The 16,534-nt window shown below is 37.7% G+C and overlaps 2 protein-coding genes across 2 annotated transcripts in view; one reads left to right on the top strand and one right to left on the bottom strand.

Annotated features, from left to right (window-relative positions):
* Positions 1 to 16,534, top strand: part of ADAMTSL3 (ADAMTS like 3) — a 367,745-nt gene that overhangs the window by 177,797 nt on the left and 173,414 nt on the right. The window contains 2 exon segments of the mRNA XM_081230123.1: positions 10,242 to 10,316; positions 16,079 to 16,236. Coding sequence (XP_081086249.1) covers positions 10,242 to 10,316; positions 16,079 to 16,236 — 233 coding nt within the window.
* LOC308615076 (transmembrane emp24 domain-containing protein 2-like) lies at positions 6,059 to 6,683 on the bottom strand. Its single transcript, XM_081230121.1, has one exon. It carries the CDS (start codon positions 6,672 to 6,674, stop codon positions 6,195 to 6,197), a length of 480 nt encoding a protein of 159 aa, XP_081086247.1. The 5' UTR covers positions 6,675 to 6,683; the 3' UTR covers positions 6,059 to 6,194.

The following is a 16,534-nucleotide window of genomic DNA, read 5'->3' as shown; positions in this document are numbered from 1 at the left end:
AGACCTGATTGGTGGCCTCATATGCAAACTTGTGAGAGGAGGTTTTAAGTGGTCTATACTTAACCTGTCCTGAAGCACAAGAAGCAGCTTGCTCCTATGAGGTCTGGGTCTAGCTCCAGACTGAGGGGGGATTAACCTGGAGGCCATTTGTCTGGGGCTTAAAAGTGTCCCATTGTAACAGGGGAGACAAGGAAAGCATGATAGCAGTATTTATATCAGAACTAGTAGAATCTCAGGCAAAAAAAAAAAAATCAAAGAGGAGTATTTTATAGCCACCAATAATCAAAAAACAGTCTTAAAAATTTGTGAATACCATTACATCAAAATGTATAAAGAAAACAAAGCCCTATAGGTCTGTAAGAAGAAATTGAAGCAAATAAAACTTCTATGAAAGACTTGAACACACTTCAGTCAGTAGGAGCTGCACAGCAGTATTAGTAATGTTACATTAACAGGCATTATTGAGCATTGAATTTTGGCAGAATGTAATGTCTTTTCAAGCATTTATGGACCATTTACAAAAACTGATTCTATGCTAAACTCCAAAGAAGATTGTAAAAAAAAACAAAACACCTCAATAAAACAGAAACCATCAGAACAGACCTCGCCCTGCAGCTGCACCCATCCGTTCTTTGCTCCCTCCCATCACAGAGGCACAAGTGTCTGTCTTCCTTTCCAAGGCTAATTAATCCCTCCATCTGTGTCCTGGATTCCAGCCCCCTCTACTTCCTCAGGGATCTCATCCCACCCATCATCCCCTCTCTCTTCTTTATCCTCTCTTGTCTCCTTTTCCCATCAGGGTTAAATGTGACCAGATGTCTTCCATCTTAAATAGAAGTATAATTTACAAAATATGTGTGTGTGTATATATGTATACATAATATATGTATACGTATATTAGTATGTGTGTGTATATATACATCTTTTAAACTCCGTATCTCCAGCTACCACCCTAATCTTTCACCTACCTTTATTGACAAGTTTTGGAAAAACTGTTTACATTTCCTGTTTCTACATTTTTATCATCATTTAGTCCTCAAACCACAGCCCCCTGTGCTTACTACCCAGTTGAAACTGCCTTTACAAAGCCCATTAACAAGCTTTTTACTGCTTCATCCATCAGCACTTTAAGCCCTCATCGGTAGAACATTTGGTACAGCTGGCCCCTCCCTCCTTAAAATTGTCTACCTCACAAGGGTTCCCACTTTATTTCTGGTCAGACCTAGAATTGTGCCATTTCCTGCAGAACAGTAAAGAAATGCTGAAAAGTTTGTGACTACAGAACCATCCCTGCTTCCTGTCCTAAAGACCTGGAGTTTTCCCTCACCCTGGGTCAGTGCTATTGGAAACATAGCTCACAGATGCTCCGTAGCAGCATCATATGGAGGCTGCTGGATGGGCAAATTCTTGGGCCTCACCCTAAACTTCTGGGTCAGGATTTCTGTGGGAGGAGCAGGAATCTGTGTTTTAATAAGTTCTCCAGGTGATCCTGGGAGGCACTGCCCTGTAAAAGTACCACAGGGACGTCAGATGTATCAAACTGTTCTGTAGGAGAGTTACAGAAACAAAAGGGAATTGCAGTTTAGGAGAAGGCATTTAAAACTGTACAGCATAGATTACTTTTCCATAATCTAAGGACGTTGAATCCTTTCCCTACTTCTTTTTTTTTTTTTTTTTTTGGCTACACCGCAGCATGTACAGGATCTTAGTTTCCCAACCAGGGACTGAACCCGCTCCCCCTGCATTGGAAGCACATAAAGCCTTACGTGGGGACTCTTATAGGTTTTTCCATCTTAGCCTTGCCCAGCTGCCCTGCAACGTGCATTTCCCCACAGGTTAGTACTGTAGGCGACTGGGGGTTCATTGCTGTCTCCACACATTTCCCCCGAGTTTGAACCATCTGGCTAAAAGTGCCAGGGGTTCTAGTCTAAGAGGTTTCACTTAAGTGTGTAATTGTCAATGGATGGTAGTTGGAACACACGCATACACACACACACACACATACACACATACATGCACACACACAGGATAAATGCTTCTCAAAGACACTATAGCCTAGTTCACAAAGATTTTCTAAGAGAGTGCTTGGCCCAGTTGATCTACCCAAACAGGATTCCTTCAGCTCAAGAAAGCTTTCTAATTTATTATTTTCAGAACAATTTTTGTTACATAAATGTCTCTTTTATTTAGACCATTTATTTTTTCATAATATTGACTTTTTAAAGCGTTCATCCCAGTTGTCTTATAGCATTTCCCATATTCTGTGTTTGTCTGATTGCCATTTAATTTGTTGATCTCCCTCAAGTATTTCCTATAAACTGAGCCGTGAGGTCCAGGGCTTGATTAGAACTGGATTGAACATCTGTGTGATGTCAGCCTTCCCAATATTAGTAATGCTGTGTTTGATCACTTGTCTAAGGTGGGGACATACAGATCACTCTGTTATGTAGATCCATGTTTCCTTGTAAGAAACCTGCAGGGTGTTATCTTAAGGTGTTAAATATTCTGTTTTGCAACAATTTCTCACATGATAGGTTTAGCATCTGTTGTTGCTCCTGGCTTGAAACAGTACTTACACTGGGGTTTGGTTGCAAAAGGTAATTTTCTAATTCTATCATTACCTCTACATTTACTTGCAGACATTCTTCTGTAAAGAAGCTCCCCAGTCATTTTTTTCATTTCTCACTCTGTATTCAGGGATTTTTATTTATTCAATGTTTTATAATATTATAGACAGTATTCATTTGGGGCCTCATATAGTCCAAAATGTGGCCAGTGGGGGCAGTTCAAGGTGACTCCTTTTGACATAATTCTGTTGGATTTTAAACACTGCCTTGCATTCTAAAACAACAAGGTGTTTTAGGCTCTCTTTGAATTTTTTTCCTTCTCCAGACCTAGAATTGCCTGTATTTTCATGGATCCTTGGTTCTTTTCAGTGGGGAATAGTATTTAGAGTCCAAGATATAGGCAATACTTATTATTCCTGGGGAATCATTGCTTCCAGGCCCTTTTCATTACAGATAACTTTGAAAGTACAGAAGAGAGAAAAATGAAGACTTCACATCTATGGGCCTATTTAAAGTTTATTTTATGGTTTCTTTATTTTTATCATTTTTAAATAGAAGTATTTCTTGACAGAAGTCAGAAGCAAATAAAAAGTTGTCTGTATTCTGTGTTATTCATCAACATAATATTTTTGACTCTTCTACCTTAAATAATGACACAGTGAAGTACATGTGTTTGGTTACTGTCCTTAGCATTTTGGTCAGCCTCAGCTTACTAAGAATTGTAGTCATTCTGACTCTAGTTGGAGATCCTTGTCACCCTCTGTTATTGTAGATGCCATCTTAAAATCTGAAGCCACTGGAAAATTTCCTGAATAATTTAAAAAATAACATTATAGAAAAAATCAGTGCATTTTTTTATTGTATAAAATTTGGAAAATACAGAAAAAACATAAAAAGCACATTGAGTATGATGTTAGCTGTGGGTTTGTCATATATAACAAATATATATGCCCTTTGTTATTTTGAGATATGTTCCTTCTATGCCTAATTTGTTAAGAGTTTTTAATCATGATTGAATTTTGTCAAATGCTTTCTCTTTGTCTATTGAGATGATAATATGATTTTTTCTTTTATTCTATTAATGTGATGTATCATATTGGTTGATTTGTATATGTCGAACCATCCTTGCACCCCAGGGGTAAAGCCCACTTGATCATGGTGTATGATCATTTTAAAGTGCTGCTGAATTTGGTTTGCCAGTATTTTATTGAGACTTGTTGCATCTACAATATATTCATTAGGGATATTGGTCTACAGTAGTTTTTTTCTTCTTGAATTTTAAAGTAGTTATATCATTTACAAATAAGGTTTTTAAATTTTTTTATTTACAATATATAGTCCTCTAAGTTATTTATTTTCTAATTACATTGACAAGGATAAGAATGTGGGGAAAAAATGATGATGATAATCTTTGTTTTGTTCCTGACTATGGTGGAAATAATTCTAATGTTTCACCATTAAGTCTGCTCATGGCTTCTGATTCTTTATTAAATTGAGGGTGTTTTTTTCTATCTCTGGCTTTGTAAGGAATCATTGTAATGCATGCTGAATTTTGTTAGCTACTTTTTTTTTAATTTTAGAATTTTATTTATTTTTTATATGGCAGGTTCTTATTAGTGTTAGCTACCTTTTTATATTCATTAAAATGATCATAATGTTTAACTCATTTGATCGGTTAATATAATCAATTATATTAATAATTTTCCTAATGTTGACTCAATCATTCATTTTTATAATATGCTCTATTTAGTCATGATTTATCATTCTTATGATAGAGTTCTGGAATTTACTTGCGTTATTTTATTTATTATTTTTACATCCACAGTCATAATTAAGATTTAGTTCACATATTTATTTATGTGATCTCTGTGTTTGATCTGGGTATCTGAGTTATTTTAGCTGTGTATCACTACTGGGAAACTTTCATTCTTCCTATATCTGCAACTTACTTGTTTGCTTTGAGGTTTTGCAAAACTCATCCAACAAAACATTTGGGCCCTGGTTCTTTATTTTCTTTTTTCTCTCTTTTCCTTTTGTAAATAGTGTTTTTAGTTTTTAAACGGTATTTTAAAAGTAACTCATCAGTACATTTTCATTATAAAAAATTCAAAACGTGTAGAACTATGTTTCCTTTCACGCACTCCTAGAACTCTTTTCTTTCCTCAGAGGTAATCACTGTCAATGGTTTGGTGAAAGAGAACGGAGGCTTTTTTTTTTTAAAAGTATTGTTTATTTACTGGACCTGGGGCAGATTAGATATACAACCAATTTTAAATTTACATCTTTTAACTCAATTTTGAAGTGTTTTCACACACACATGCACACAAATTGGCATGCAACAGTTGTCCTAAGGTAAAACCCAGTCACCTTAAACTGTTACAAGTATTTTCACCCAAGGTTGAAAAATTGTTTATCCTGAACATGAAAACCTGTAACAAATTTAAATTAATTGTATAAAACTCGTTACTTGTAGTTTTCCCCTTGCAAAGATCCAAAAATAATGTGTACAAGTAGCTAATATACATCAGTCACAACATAAACCTGGATCATTCCCACACCAAAACTAGATGCTCCTTTAATTTTAAACCCATCATCAGAGGCCAAGAGAAAGTCATTTCGTTTTATACAAAACAAAATTCACATGTGCCAAAAAAGAAAGACCCAAGAAAAACAGAAACAAACACCCTAGTACTGACAGTAATGTTCAGTACACCAATTAAACAGTGGCCAAAATGCCACTGATCAAAAATAAAATAGTGGCTGTATATCACTGCAAAGAAATCCAAGAGGCTTTTAACCCTTTGGCATCAGAAATCCAGATTTTTCCAATTATGTGAATGCATACCTCCTCCGTGCCAAGAGTAGAAAAAGTGGATAAGCCAGCGTGGAAAGAAAAAGAACCACCGTTCACTGCAACACCCAGAGAATTGGCTTTAATAGACACTTCTTACAAGGTTAGGCAGAAACCAAAAAATGGTTATTAGCTGCTTGTGTCAACAATTTTAAGTGGAGGTGATTGAGTTCTAAGGTTCAAAGTAAAACTTTAAAGGGGAAAAAGGTTGTTGGTTTAAGTCTTATCTTTAAAGCAAAAACCAGATAGACAAAGTATAAAAGTACCAACCTGGTAGCATCCTCTAAGTCACAGAGCTCTGCCATTAGGCTGGACAGAAAATGTCAAGGTTCAGATTGTTGTTTCTCATAAGGCCTCAACAAAATGAATCTTTAATGACTTGAACTGCAGGATAAGGGATCCCAAGAATGCAGTCATTTTAGTAAAGTGCTATCAGTAAAGTACTATCCTGAACAAACTGCATTTTATTATGAAAACAAAAGGAAAGAAGATATAATAAGGACTATGCACCTATATTCCACTTACAGTGTTTGAGTTCTGGAAGGACCTGTATAATGGAGGAAGAATTCAAATATGAAATCATGCCAATCACAGGTCGAATTTCACTGTAACTTTCCTAAAAAAGTGTTTTCCCCCAATATCTGATAATCACAAAGAAACAGAAGCTGTGAATGTACAGTTTAGAAAATAAAAACATAGAAACTAATGACATTATTATGACCAAGACGTTTGGTAAACAGTGAATTATGAGTTTGGGATCATCAGCAAAAGGCTTTTTAAACAACCCTCCGGACCTCAAAAAATCTCCTCAGATAGTAGATCTGTCCCAGTGTCATGGCAACTAGAACAAGAGCTTCCAAGAAGGGCCAAAGGACCACTCTGCTGTTTGTGTTGTCATTGACTGCTCTGTGTATTCTCTCCCGAACTTCCATGTATTCCTGTTCATGCTTTACAGCTGTCATCGCCACTGCAAGCTCGTTAATCATTTCTTCTAGCTTGTTCTGGTGAGCTTCTCTTTCTCTGTCTTGTTGTTTGGGGGCCTCCCCAATTTCAGTGGTGAACATCACTATCTTTGGAGTCATGGTGGACATCCTATTGCTAAAACAAAACTTATATGTTCCATCCATGTGAGCAGCAAATGTGTATTTCCCACTGGACTCCCGGTCTCCTTTATAAATTCCTTTATTATCAGGTCCTGTAATCTCCACGTCGACGTCCAGGAAGCCGCTCTCAGCCACCTCGAAGACGAGGCCCATCTTGGTGCCCGAGGTGACCCGCTGGAAGAAGCGCTCCTCGGCATGCGCATCGATGCTGACGAAGTAGCCCGAGGCCGTGGCCAGGAGGGCGGCCCGAAGCACCAGCAGCTCAGCGAGCGTCACCACGGTGGGGCTGGGGCCGAAGCCAGGACCGGGACTGCGGCCTCCAGAGCCGCCGTCGCTGCCGCCACCGCTGTCGTCTCAGCTGCCGCCACCTCCGAGACTTATTGTTTAGTGGGCTCAGGCTTTCAGTTTTGCAAAATGAAAGAAGTTCTGGAGATAGGTTGTGATAATCTGTCTTACCCCATCCCCTGGCAAAAACCATTCTATTTTCTGTCTCTATGAACTTGACATACCTCATATAAATGGAATCATACAGTATTTATCCTTTTGTGACTGACTTATTTCACTTAGCATAATGTCTTTGTGGTTCATCTATGTTACATAGCATGTGTCAGAATTGCCTTACTTTTTAAGGCTGAATAATATTCTCTTGTGTATATTTACCACGTGATAGATTTCCACTCATCTGTGGATGCACACTTGGGTTGCTTCCACCTTTGGCTGTTGTGAATAAAGCTGCTATGAATATGGGTGTACAAATATCTGACTTCCTGCTTTCAGTTCTTTTGGGTATACTCAGAAGTAGAATTGCTGAATCATATAGTACTTTTATATTTAATATTTTGAGGAACTTTTTCCCATGGTGGTTGAACCATTATTTTGTATTTCCGTCAGCTGTTCACAAGGGTTCCAATTTCTTCACATCCTGACCAACACTTGTTATTTTATCTTATTTTTTTAATAATGCCCAGCCTAATGAGTGTGAAGTGGTATCTCCTTGTGGTTTTGATTTGCATTTCCCTAATGATTAGTGATGTTGAGCATGTTTTTATGTGCTTATTGGCATTTGTATATCCTCTTTGGAAAAAAAGTCTATTCAAGTCCTTTGCCCATTTTTAAATTGGGTTCCTTTCTGTTGTCATTGTTTTTGAGTTGTAGGAATTTTTTTTTTTTTTTTTTTTGCGGTACGTGGGCCTCTCACTGTTGTGGTCTCTCCCATTGTGCAGCACAGGCTCCAGACATGCAGGCTCAGCGGCCATGGCTCATGGGCCCAGCTGCTCCGCGGCATGTGGGATCTTCCTGGACCGGGGCACGAACCCATGTCCCCTGCATTGGCAGGCGGACTCTCAACCACTGCGCCACCAGGGAAGCCCTGTAGGAATTCTTTATATGTTCTGGATATTAACCAGAACATATCTGATATGTGATTTACAAATATTTTCTCCCATTCCATGTGTGGCCTTTTCACTGTATTGATAGTACCCTTTGATATGCAAAAGTTTAATTTTGATGTAGTCCAATTTATTTATTTTTTTCATTTGTTGCCTATGCTTTTGAAGTCATATTCAAGAGATCATTGTCCATATAATTGTTTTTTAACTTTCTTTTTTCATTAATCAGTATATAGTTGGCAGTCTTTCCACATCAAGTAATGTGGCTTCCACCAGTCAGAATGGCCATCATCAAAAAAATCTACAAACAATAAATGCTGGAGAGGGTGTGGAGAAAAGGGAACCCTCGTGCACTGTTGGTAGGAATGTAAATTGATACAGCCACTATGGAGAACAGTATGGACGTTCCTTAAAAAACTAAAAATAGAACTACCACATTACCCAGCAATCCCACTACTGGGCATACACCCTGAGAAAACCATAATTCAAAAAGAGTCATGCACCACAATGTTCACTGAAGCTCTGTTTACAATAGCCAGGACATGGAAGCAACCTAAGTGTCCATCGACAGATGAATGGATAAAGAAGATGTGGCACCTATATATAATGGAATATTACTCAGCCATAAAAAGAAACAAAATTGAGTTATTTGTAGTGAGGTGGATGGATGTAGAGTCTGTCATACAGAGTGAAGTAAGTCAGAAAGAGAAAAATACTATATGCTAACACATATATATGGAATCTAAAAAAAAAATTGTTCTGAAGAACCTAGGGGCAAGACAGGAATAAAGATGCAGACTAGAGAATGGACTTGAGGACATGGGGAGGGGGAAGGGTAAGCTGGGATGAAGTGAGAGGGTGGCATGGACATATATACACTACCAAATGTAAAATAAATAGCTAGTGGGAAGCAGCCGCATAGCACAGGGAGATCAGCTCGGTGCTTTGCGACCCCCTAGAGGGGTGGGATAGGGAGGATGGGAGGGAGATGCAAGAGGGAGGAGATATGGGGATATATGTATATATATAGCTGATTCACTTGGTTATAAAGCAGAAACTAACACACCACTGTAAAGCAATTATACTCCAATAAAGATGTTAAAAAAATGTGGCTTCTTATCATAACTTTTATCAGTTGTAGAGTATTCCTTAATATGGATATACCATTGTTTATTTAACCCCTCCCCAAATGGTGTATATTTAAGTAGTGTTCATTGCTTTTTTTGTATGTATGTATGTATGTTAAAAACAAACAGAAAATCCAGAAAGGATATTTCTCAAAGTGTTAGAAGTGATGATCTCTGGAAGTAGTTTCATTTTGTCTCGTATGCTTTTTTGCATTTTCTAATTTTCAGTAATAAATAGGTATTTTTATTTAATAAAACTTATGAACAAGTCAACAAACATAGTGACATCCTTTGATCAAACAATTTCACCCCAGAGGCTCTCAAAACAAATTCTTCTCTGTAAGTTAAACAAACAAAACACAACATCTGCTTGAAGTAATTCATATTGTTGATAATGTACTAATATCATTTAATAATACACTTAATGATCAAATAGGGGACCGGGGGATAGAATTTCATATGCCCTTAGATTATTACGTGCCAATGAAAATCAATTTCAAAATGTGTAACGGCATGAAGGAAAAGTCTACAGGGACCAGCATTTCCACTAGGTAATTATCTAGGCCAGGTATTATTGAAATTTTTTGGTGCAGGACCAGGTAGTAAATATATTAGGCTTTGTGAGCCATATTGTCTTTGTTACAAATACTCACCTCTGCCTTTGTAGGGCAAAAGCAGCCTCAGATGAATGGGTATGACCTGAGGGCCCTAGTTTGTGGACTCACTCAAGTAGACCAGTGCATTTATTTAAACTTTTCTTTAATGTTTTTTAAAAATATATTTAGGGCTTCCCTGGTGGCGCAGTGGTTGAGAGTCCGCCTGCCGATGCAGGGGACACGGGTTCGTGCCCCGGTCTGGGAAGATCCCACATGCCGCAGAGCGGCTAGGCCCGTGAGCCATGGCTGCTGAGCCTGCGCATCCGGAGCCTGTGCTCTGCAAGGGGAGAGGCCACAACAGTGAGAGGCCCGCCTACCGCAAAAAAAAAAAAAAAATATATATATATATATATATATATTTAAATGAAATTATGTGATTAGTATTAATATTCCTTATACACAGTAGCTGCTTTCCAAAGATTTCTTGACTGAAGATGGAAATGAAATATAGTTAAGAACACTTTACAGATGCTCCCAGTTTTGAGTTGCTTATTTTGATGGCCCTTTAGTGCACAAGTTTTATTACATTTGTCTTGTGTTCTTTCTTAGGGGAAGAAAATGTAATTGCTGTTCCTTTGGGAAGTCGAAGTGTGAGAATTACAGTGAAAGGACCTGCACATCTCTGTAAGTAGAATTTAATCTTAACATGTTTTTCTTTCCTGAAAATTTATTTAGCCAAAATATATATATATATTTCTTTGTGTTAACAGGTAGGTAGATGAACTTCTACCAGTCTGAAATAGTCTATATCACTAGGGAATGATCTATGACCCTGAATTTTTTAGTTCTCATGCCCTACTGGGAAATTAATCTCCTCATGGGAGAGGAAATCAAGTTATATGTGAAATAAACTATTTTTTATGTGGAGAGTAAACTAGGAGTCTAGAGTCTTCTGGAGATCTTAACAGTTTAGGATAAAAAATAACAAAACGAAATTTAAAACACAGAGCTGTATCAGTGAATATAGCTGACAAGTACATGCTCCGTTGCCAGCATATCACAACCTCAGGTCTAGGGGGCACTGAAAGTAAACACTGGATTCCCAGAATACTAAGAGTCTGAAACAATAGAGGATTGAAATTGTATTGTTTCTTTGGCCAAAGTCACATGGCATCTTTCTGTCTTAGCTTTTCTGGTCTCTTAGGACCCAAAGGAACTAGAAATACCAAAGTTTGTCTGCTTCTCTCCCAAGATTTCCTGTGGCCATAGGCAGGGCTTTCTTAGTCTTTTTCCCAGGAAAATGAGTTTTTGTCAAGACTGAGACCCTGGCCTTGAAGAAGCTTACTGTGTTCAGCTCTATCTTTCTGTAAAAAGTACGAAACACTATTTGTAACTGTTTTAAAGCCACACAAATCAAGGTCTACTGGATTAAAATGTGACATATTTTGCCATTTTTTTTCTGAGCCACCATCTTAGATTTTCAAATCATAAAAATTTCTCAGGGACACAAGCATTTTTGGTAGCTTTTAAATGTGTTTGTCCATGTGTGTTATATGTGTTTGTATATTTTGGCTGCAGTACCGATAGTCTAACCAGAAATGTCCTTTGAGAAAAGTTTATATCAAAATGTTTAAGGTCACCAAGGGTATAGATAAAAATCTTGGGAAAAGAAAAAAATTCTTTAGTAAATTATGACCTAAATTAGGGAAGCAAGAGAATATCTTTAGGACAATGAGGGTGAACAATTATTGGGAAGTCTTTTTCAACCCTTACTTTATTATATGAATTATGACTAAAAGAATGTGACTGATGTATTTAACTAAAATATTGAAGTGTTTATAGCCATATAATGGTCAGTTCACTCAAGGCTTTCTCTACAATGAAGCATCAAAACATTTTTTAGGCTTCTTTTTAAAATGGCTTAAGGTCCACAGCTCTTGATGAGAGTAGATCTTCATCCTTGTAAATGCAAACTTGATGTTTGAGAACAGGTGAAAATCATTTAGATCCAAACTTTGTGAATCATTTGAGTGATCACATTGTAAAATAGCGTCCTGGATTCAAAACTGTGAAGTGCTGAACATTCATAGCAGCATAATTCATAATAGCCATAACGTGAAAACAGCCCAGATGTCCATTAACTGATGAATGGATAAATAAAATGGGCATATGTGGAATATTATTTGGCTCTAACAAAGAATGAAGTACTGACACGTGCTACAATAGACATGATCCTTGAAAACATTATGCTAAGTGAAAGAAGCCAGTCACAAAAGGCCACATATTTTATGATTGTCTTTATATAAAGTGTCCAGAGAAAAGCAAATCTAAGGAGACAGAAAGTAGATTGGTGGTTGCCTAGGGCTGGGGTGAATTGGGTTGGTGGCAGGTCTGGGTTGTTAACGGATATGGGGTTTCTTTGGGGGGTGGCAAAAATGTTCTAAACTTAGATTGTGGTGATGGTTTCCCAATTCTGTGAATATGCTGAAGCCATGAAACTACATTTTAAATGGGTGAATTTTATGGCATTTCAAAAAGATGTTTTAAAAAATAAAAGAAATTGCAGTGACTGGGTCTGATTTTCTCGTGATACTACAGACAATTCTTTAACATTCAGCTCTAAAAAGAGTTTTATAAGCTCTAAAAACAGAATAAGTACACAGTAAACAGTTTAGGTAAAGATGAGTACTTTGAGGTAGAATATTCATTTACATATATATATGTTCTGGCGTATTAAACATAACTTTATACTCAAGACTGGCATGGTTCCAAGAACAGAGCTCAAATATATTGCCATTTCTCCAAAGGTGACAGATCTGTTGCTTGGATTATATCTCCTTCTGAACAATCTCAAAATTGGCTCTAGAAGTGTTTCTGAAAGTTACCCTTCTCTGCCAGTGAATAGAATGAACTGGCTTCATTTACAAAGGATTTAGTTACCATTTCTGAACACCGAAATATAGAAGCGTCTTTATTTTCTTGATTTATACAAGTGTTTTCTTAATTTTTTTTTTTTTTTTTTTTTTGCGTTACGCGGGCCTCTCACTGTTGTGGCCTCTCCTGTTGCGGAGCACAGGCTCTGGACGCGCAGGCTCAGCAGCCATGGCTCACGGGCCCAGCCGCTCCGCGGCATGTGGGATCTTCCTGGACTGGGGCACAAACCTGTGTTCCCTGCATCGGCAGGCGGACTCTCAACCACTGCGCCACCAGGGAAGCCCGCCCCCTGTTTTCTTAATTTTTTATTCAAAGATATATTCCTGAAATTAAGCTCACTTTTCAGTAAATAAATCGTTCTTTTTAAGATCCATATTAACTGTCACCCTCCAAAAGGCTGCATAGTTAAGAACTGAGAACACCCAGTAGCTTACTGTTAAGTCTCTTTGCTGTGGAATGGAATTTAATTACAGAATGTCCATCTTGCATATCGCCTAGAGGTGTTTAAATACTGAATTTAAATTTAAATACTGAATTTCTAGTCCTTTCGCAAGCTTGGCTTCAGCACTATATCAAGCACACAGCTCCAGATTTCCCTAAAATTTCAAAAATGGAAACAATAAGAGGGTTCCTGCAAAAGAGATTGTATTGTAGCAAAACTTCAGCATTAAATGTGTTTTGACTAGCAATAAACTCGAGAAGCCAAGATGCCATAAACTGAAAACCTCCATTATCAATTGTAAGAATTGGGATTTTTTTGGTCCTCTAAGTGCGGTCTGACGACCATATGTAGAGATGTATTAATATAAACATGAGCCCTGAACATAATGACTAATCAAAGGAAATGAATACTGAATAAAGTATGTATACACTATAATATACAACTCGAAGCATAAGTTTGATGTATTTATAACCAAGTCAGCTGTGCTAAATGCTCATTACATGTTTACCTAACAATACTTTTGTGGCCTTCTTAGAATTTAAGGAGACCTCTTGGGATGATTAGCATGACCCTGTCTCTTTCGAAAGAAGCCTGGACAGATACTTCTCAGGGCAAGCCCTTCAACTAGAAGCAGTTAGCAGCATTCATCATTTTTCTAGTCATTTCTTTTAAAAATAACAAGTGTGGATCAAAATATTTAAAGGTACCATGGTAGACTTGAGTTGTAAAGGTTTGGGGATTTAAGAGAGTCTTGATTTCTGATCCTGGTTTTTTTTTTGTATGTGATTTTATTTATTCTCACAACACTAACTTCATTTTTCAGATTAAGCAACAAAGATGAGGGGATTTCCAATATGTTTCTTTGCTGGCTCACTGTGAATTCATCACAGGGGCTTTGTTAATCCAAACTATCAGAATCGTTTGCATCCATAAACCATAAAAAGGTGGCTTCATCAAATCACTTCCCTTGTCTTTATTGACCACCCACTTCTGACTCAAGTTACACAGTTGAGGTCAGAGCACCCGCTTTTGACCTCCTATGTATGCAGCCAGGGTTTGTGACCCAGAGAGTGGGAAGCCTTCTGAAGTAATTGATATAAAGATATGAGAATTGGAGAAGAGTGGTTTGGGTAATTCACATGCACTTGAAAACTGGTTTTGCTCCTGTGTTCTCACATCTTTGCCTCTAAAGATTTTGGACACCTTTGAAGTAATAGAATAGACTGAACGTCAGAAAACAAAACATCAAAACCAAACTAACAGATGGATGTCACACTGGTCTTCCCTTCCCCCCAGATCGCATTTCCAGATTCTGACACCCGCTGCCATAGCTCTGCAGCTGGATGAAACTTGGAGAGCTTTGACCAGAACGTTAGCACAGTGGTAAAACAATCACAGCCATCGAATCCATTGCACTCTATTTGAATTTCATCAAGTCACTTCAGGCTAAATCTCGGTCTAGAAGCAGTGTTTTACATGCCTTCTTCTTTGCGTGGATGGATTTTGTCCAGCTTCATTTTGTGTTTTAATGTTACCCGAATGCTCATGATTTTCCCTCCTTTACTTTTAGAGGGCTAATTCATCCAGGGTGGATTCCTCTTCCTATCTCCAGTTTCCCATCTCATTTTTACTGACAATTCACATTCTAACACTCTGTTTTGTATCTTCATTGGAACTAGGAAATGAATTTAATCTCACACTTCCCAAAAATCTACTGCCGTCATGGAGATCAGGGCCAAAGTGGTAGGGGGTTTGTGTGCCTGAGAGGACCCAGCATTATCCTTTGACTGCTAATGACTCCTGCAGATCAAGGAGCTCATGTCCAGCCTTTGAATTTTTCCCAGAAAAGTTCCCAGCCTGCCTGTCAGGGATAATCAGGGATGTCTCCTAATGCCTGTTATGCAATCTGCCCAGGGCGCTTGAATTCCTGCAGCTGCTCCGGTGGCAGAGAGGAATCGGCAATGGAACACCACCGAAGCACAGCACATGGGGATTGCAGCCTCATAAAATCCAGATAATTTTGTTGTGTTTTTATCAGCTTTTTAAGTTTGAGACGGAATGGAGTTCTGGTTCTGTTGTGTCCTTTGTTCGAGATGGTTAAAGAACCATTGGATACCAGTGAGTCAAGTGTAGGTTTCTGAGGATCAGAGGACCCGGGAGATTGTCTGCTCTGACTCCTCGTTTCAGAAATAAGGCAATGAAAACCCAAGGCAGTGAGTTAGGAATAGATCTGGAGCCAGAAATGCAGGTGGACCAGGTCCACTAAGAATGGTGACATTTACAAAATGAAAGAAAAACAAAAGAGAAGGGAAAGAAAGAAATCACTGAAATAAGGTAGAAGTGTTATTTTGGTTAAACCGTTGGCATTGTTCTGTAAGAGATCTAAAAGCACTACTGTTCCTTTAAAAGCTAATGTGAATGAAGAGGTGACACATAAGAGAGATATTTGTGGTGATGGAATAGTTCTGTATTTTGGTTGTGGTCACGTGTGACAAAATGGCATAGGACTCTATGCACACATTGTACCAATGTCCATTTCTTGGTTTTGATATTGTATTATAGTTGGGTAAGATGTAACCATTCCATTGGGTAAAACTGGATGAAGGTACACACGACCTCTTTACTATTCTTGCAACTTCCTGTGAATCTACAATTACTTCAAAATAAAAAAAAATTTAAGCAAATTTAGAATTTATTGTGGTTTTGTCTAAATAAAAGTCTAGGCTTACTATCTGAATGGGTGAGAAAATGAGTAACATCGCTTTATTTTAAGTAATAGCTACATCATGAAAAAATATAAAGAAAGAGATGTTTTTTTCTTCCCCTTATTATAGAAATGACTCCAAAGAGTTGGGTAGACCTAACTGGACCTAGCACTCTTGTTTGCTTCTTTTTATAGATAACTAAGAAGCTTATGTATTTATTCTACCAATTTGAGTCAATGTTTGTAAACTGAGTGGATGTATTGATATTGTGTTGATATCAGATGCTATTACTTGTAGTAAAATATCTTTTGGAATAAAATGCTTTTAAGATATTCTCTCATTGAAACTTTATTTTTAAATTTTAGTCATTGAATCAAAAACACTTCAAGGAAGCAAAGGAGAGCACAGCTTTAACAGCCCTGGAACTTTTGTTGTAGAAAACACAACAGTTGAATTTCAGAGGGGCTCCGAGAGGCAAACCTTTAAGATTCCAGGACCTCTGATGGCTGATTTCATTTTCAAGGTAGGATGAGCCTCTTCATAAATGTCCTGCATCTGGGGCCCCGCACATCTTGAATTTTAAAAAGAACACATTTGTTTAGTAGGCAGCCAGTGACTGTTTTTATACAGAGCATGTGTCATTAATATTTTCACCTTGACAGTCAGTTCTGAAAAACTGTTCATCTCTCTAAAGTAGTTTCTGTTCCCCAGCCCCAAGAGTTAAGAAACAAGCTTCACTTTTATAGGGGAGTGATTGTTTTTGCATGTATAACCTCTAGTTGCTGTGTTCAGTTTTAAACCTCCAGATGGATTTCAGTGAA

The sequence above is a fragment of the Mesoplodon bidens genome, assembly GCF_964165515.1.
Source record: "Mesoplodon bidens genome assembly, chromosome: 3".
Lineage (NCBI taxonomy): Eukaryota > Metazoa > Chordata > Mammalia > Artiodactyla > Ziphiidae > Mesoplodon > Mesoplodon bidens.
Note: the sequence above shows the minus strand (reverse complement) of the source record. Positions and strands in the feature narration are given on the sequence as shown.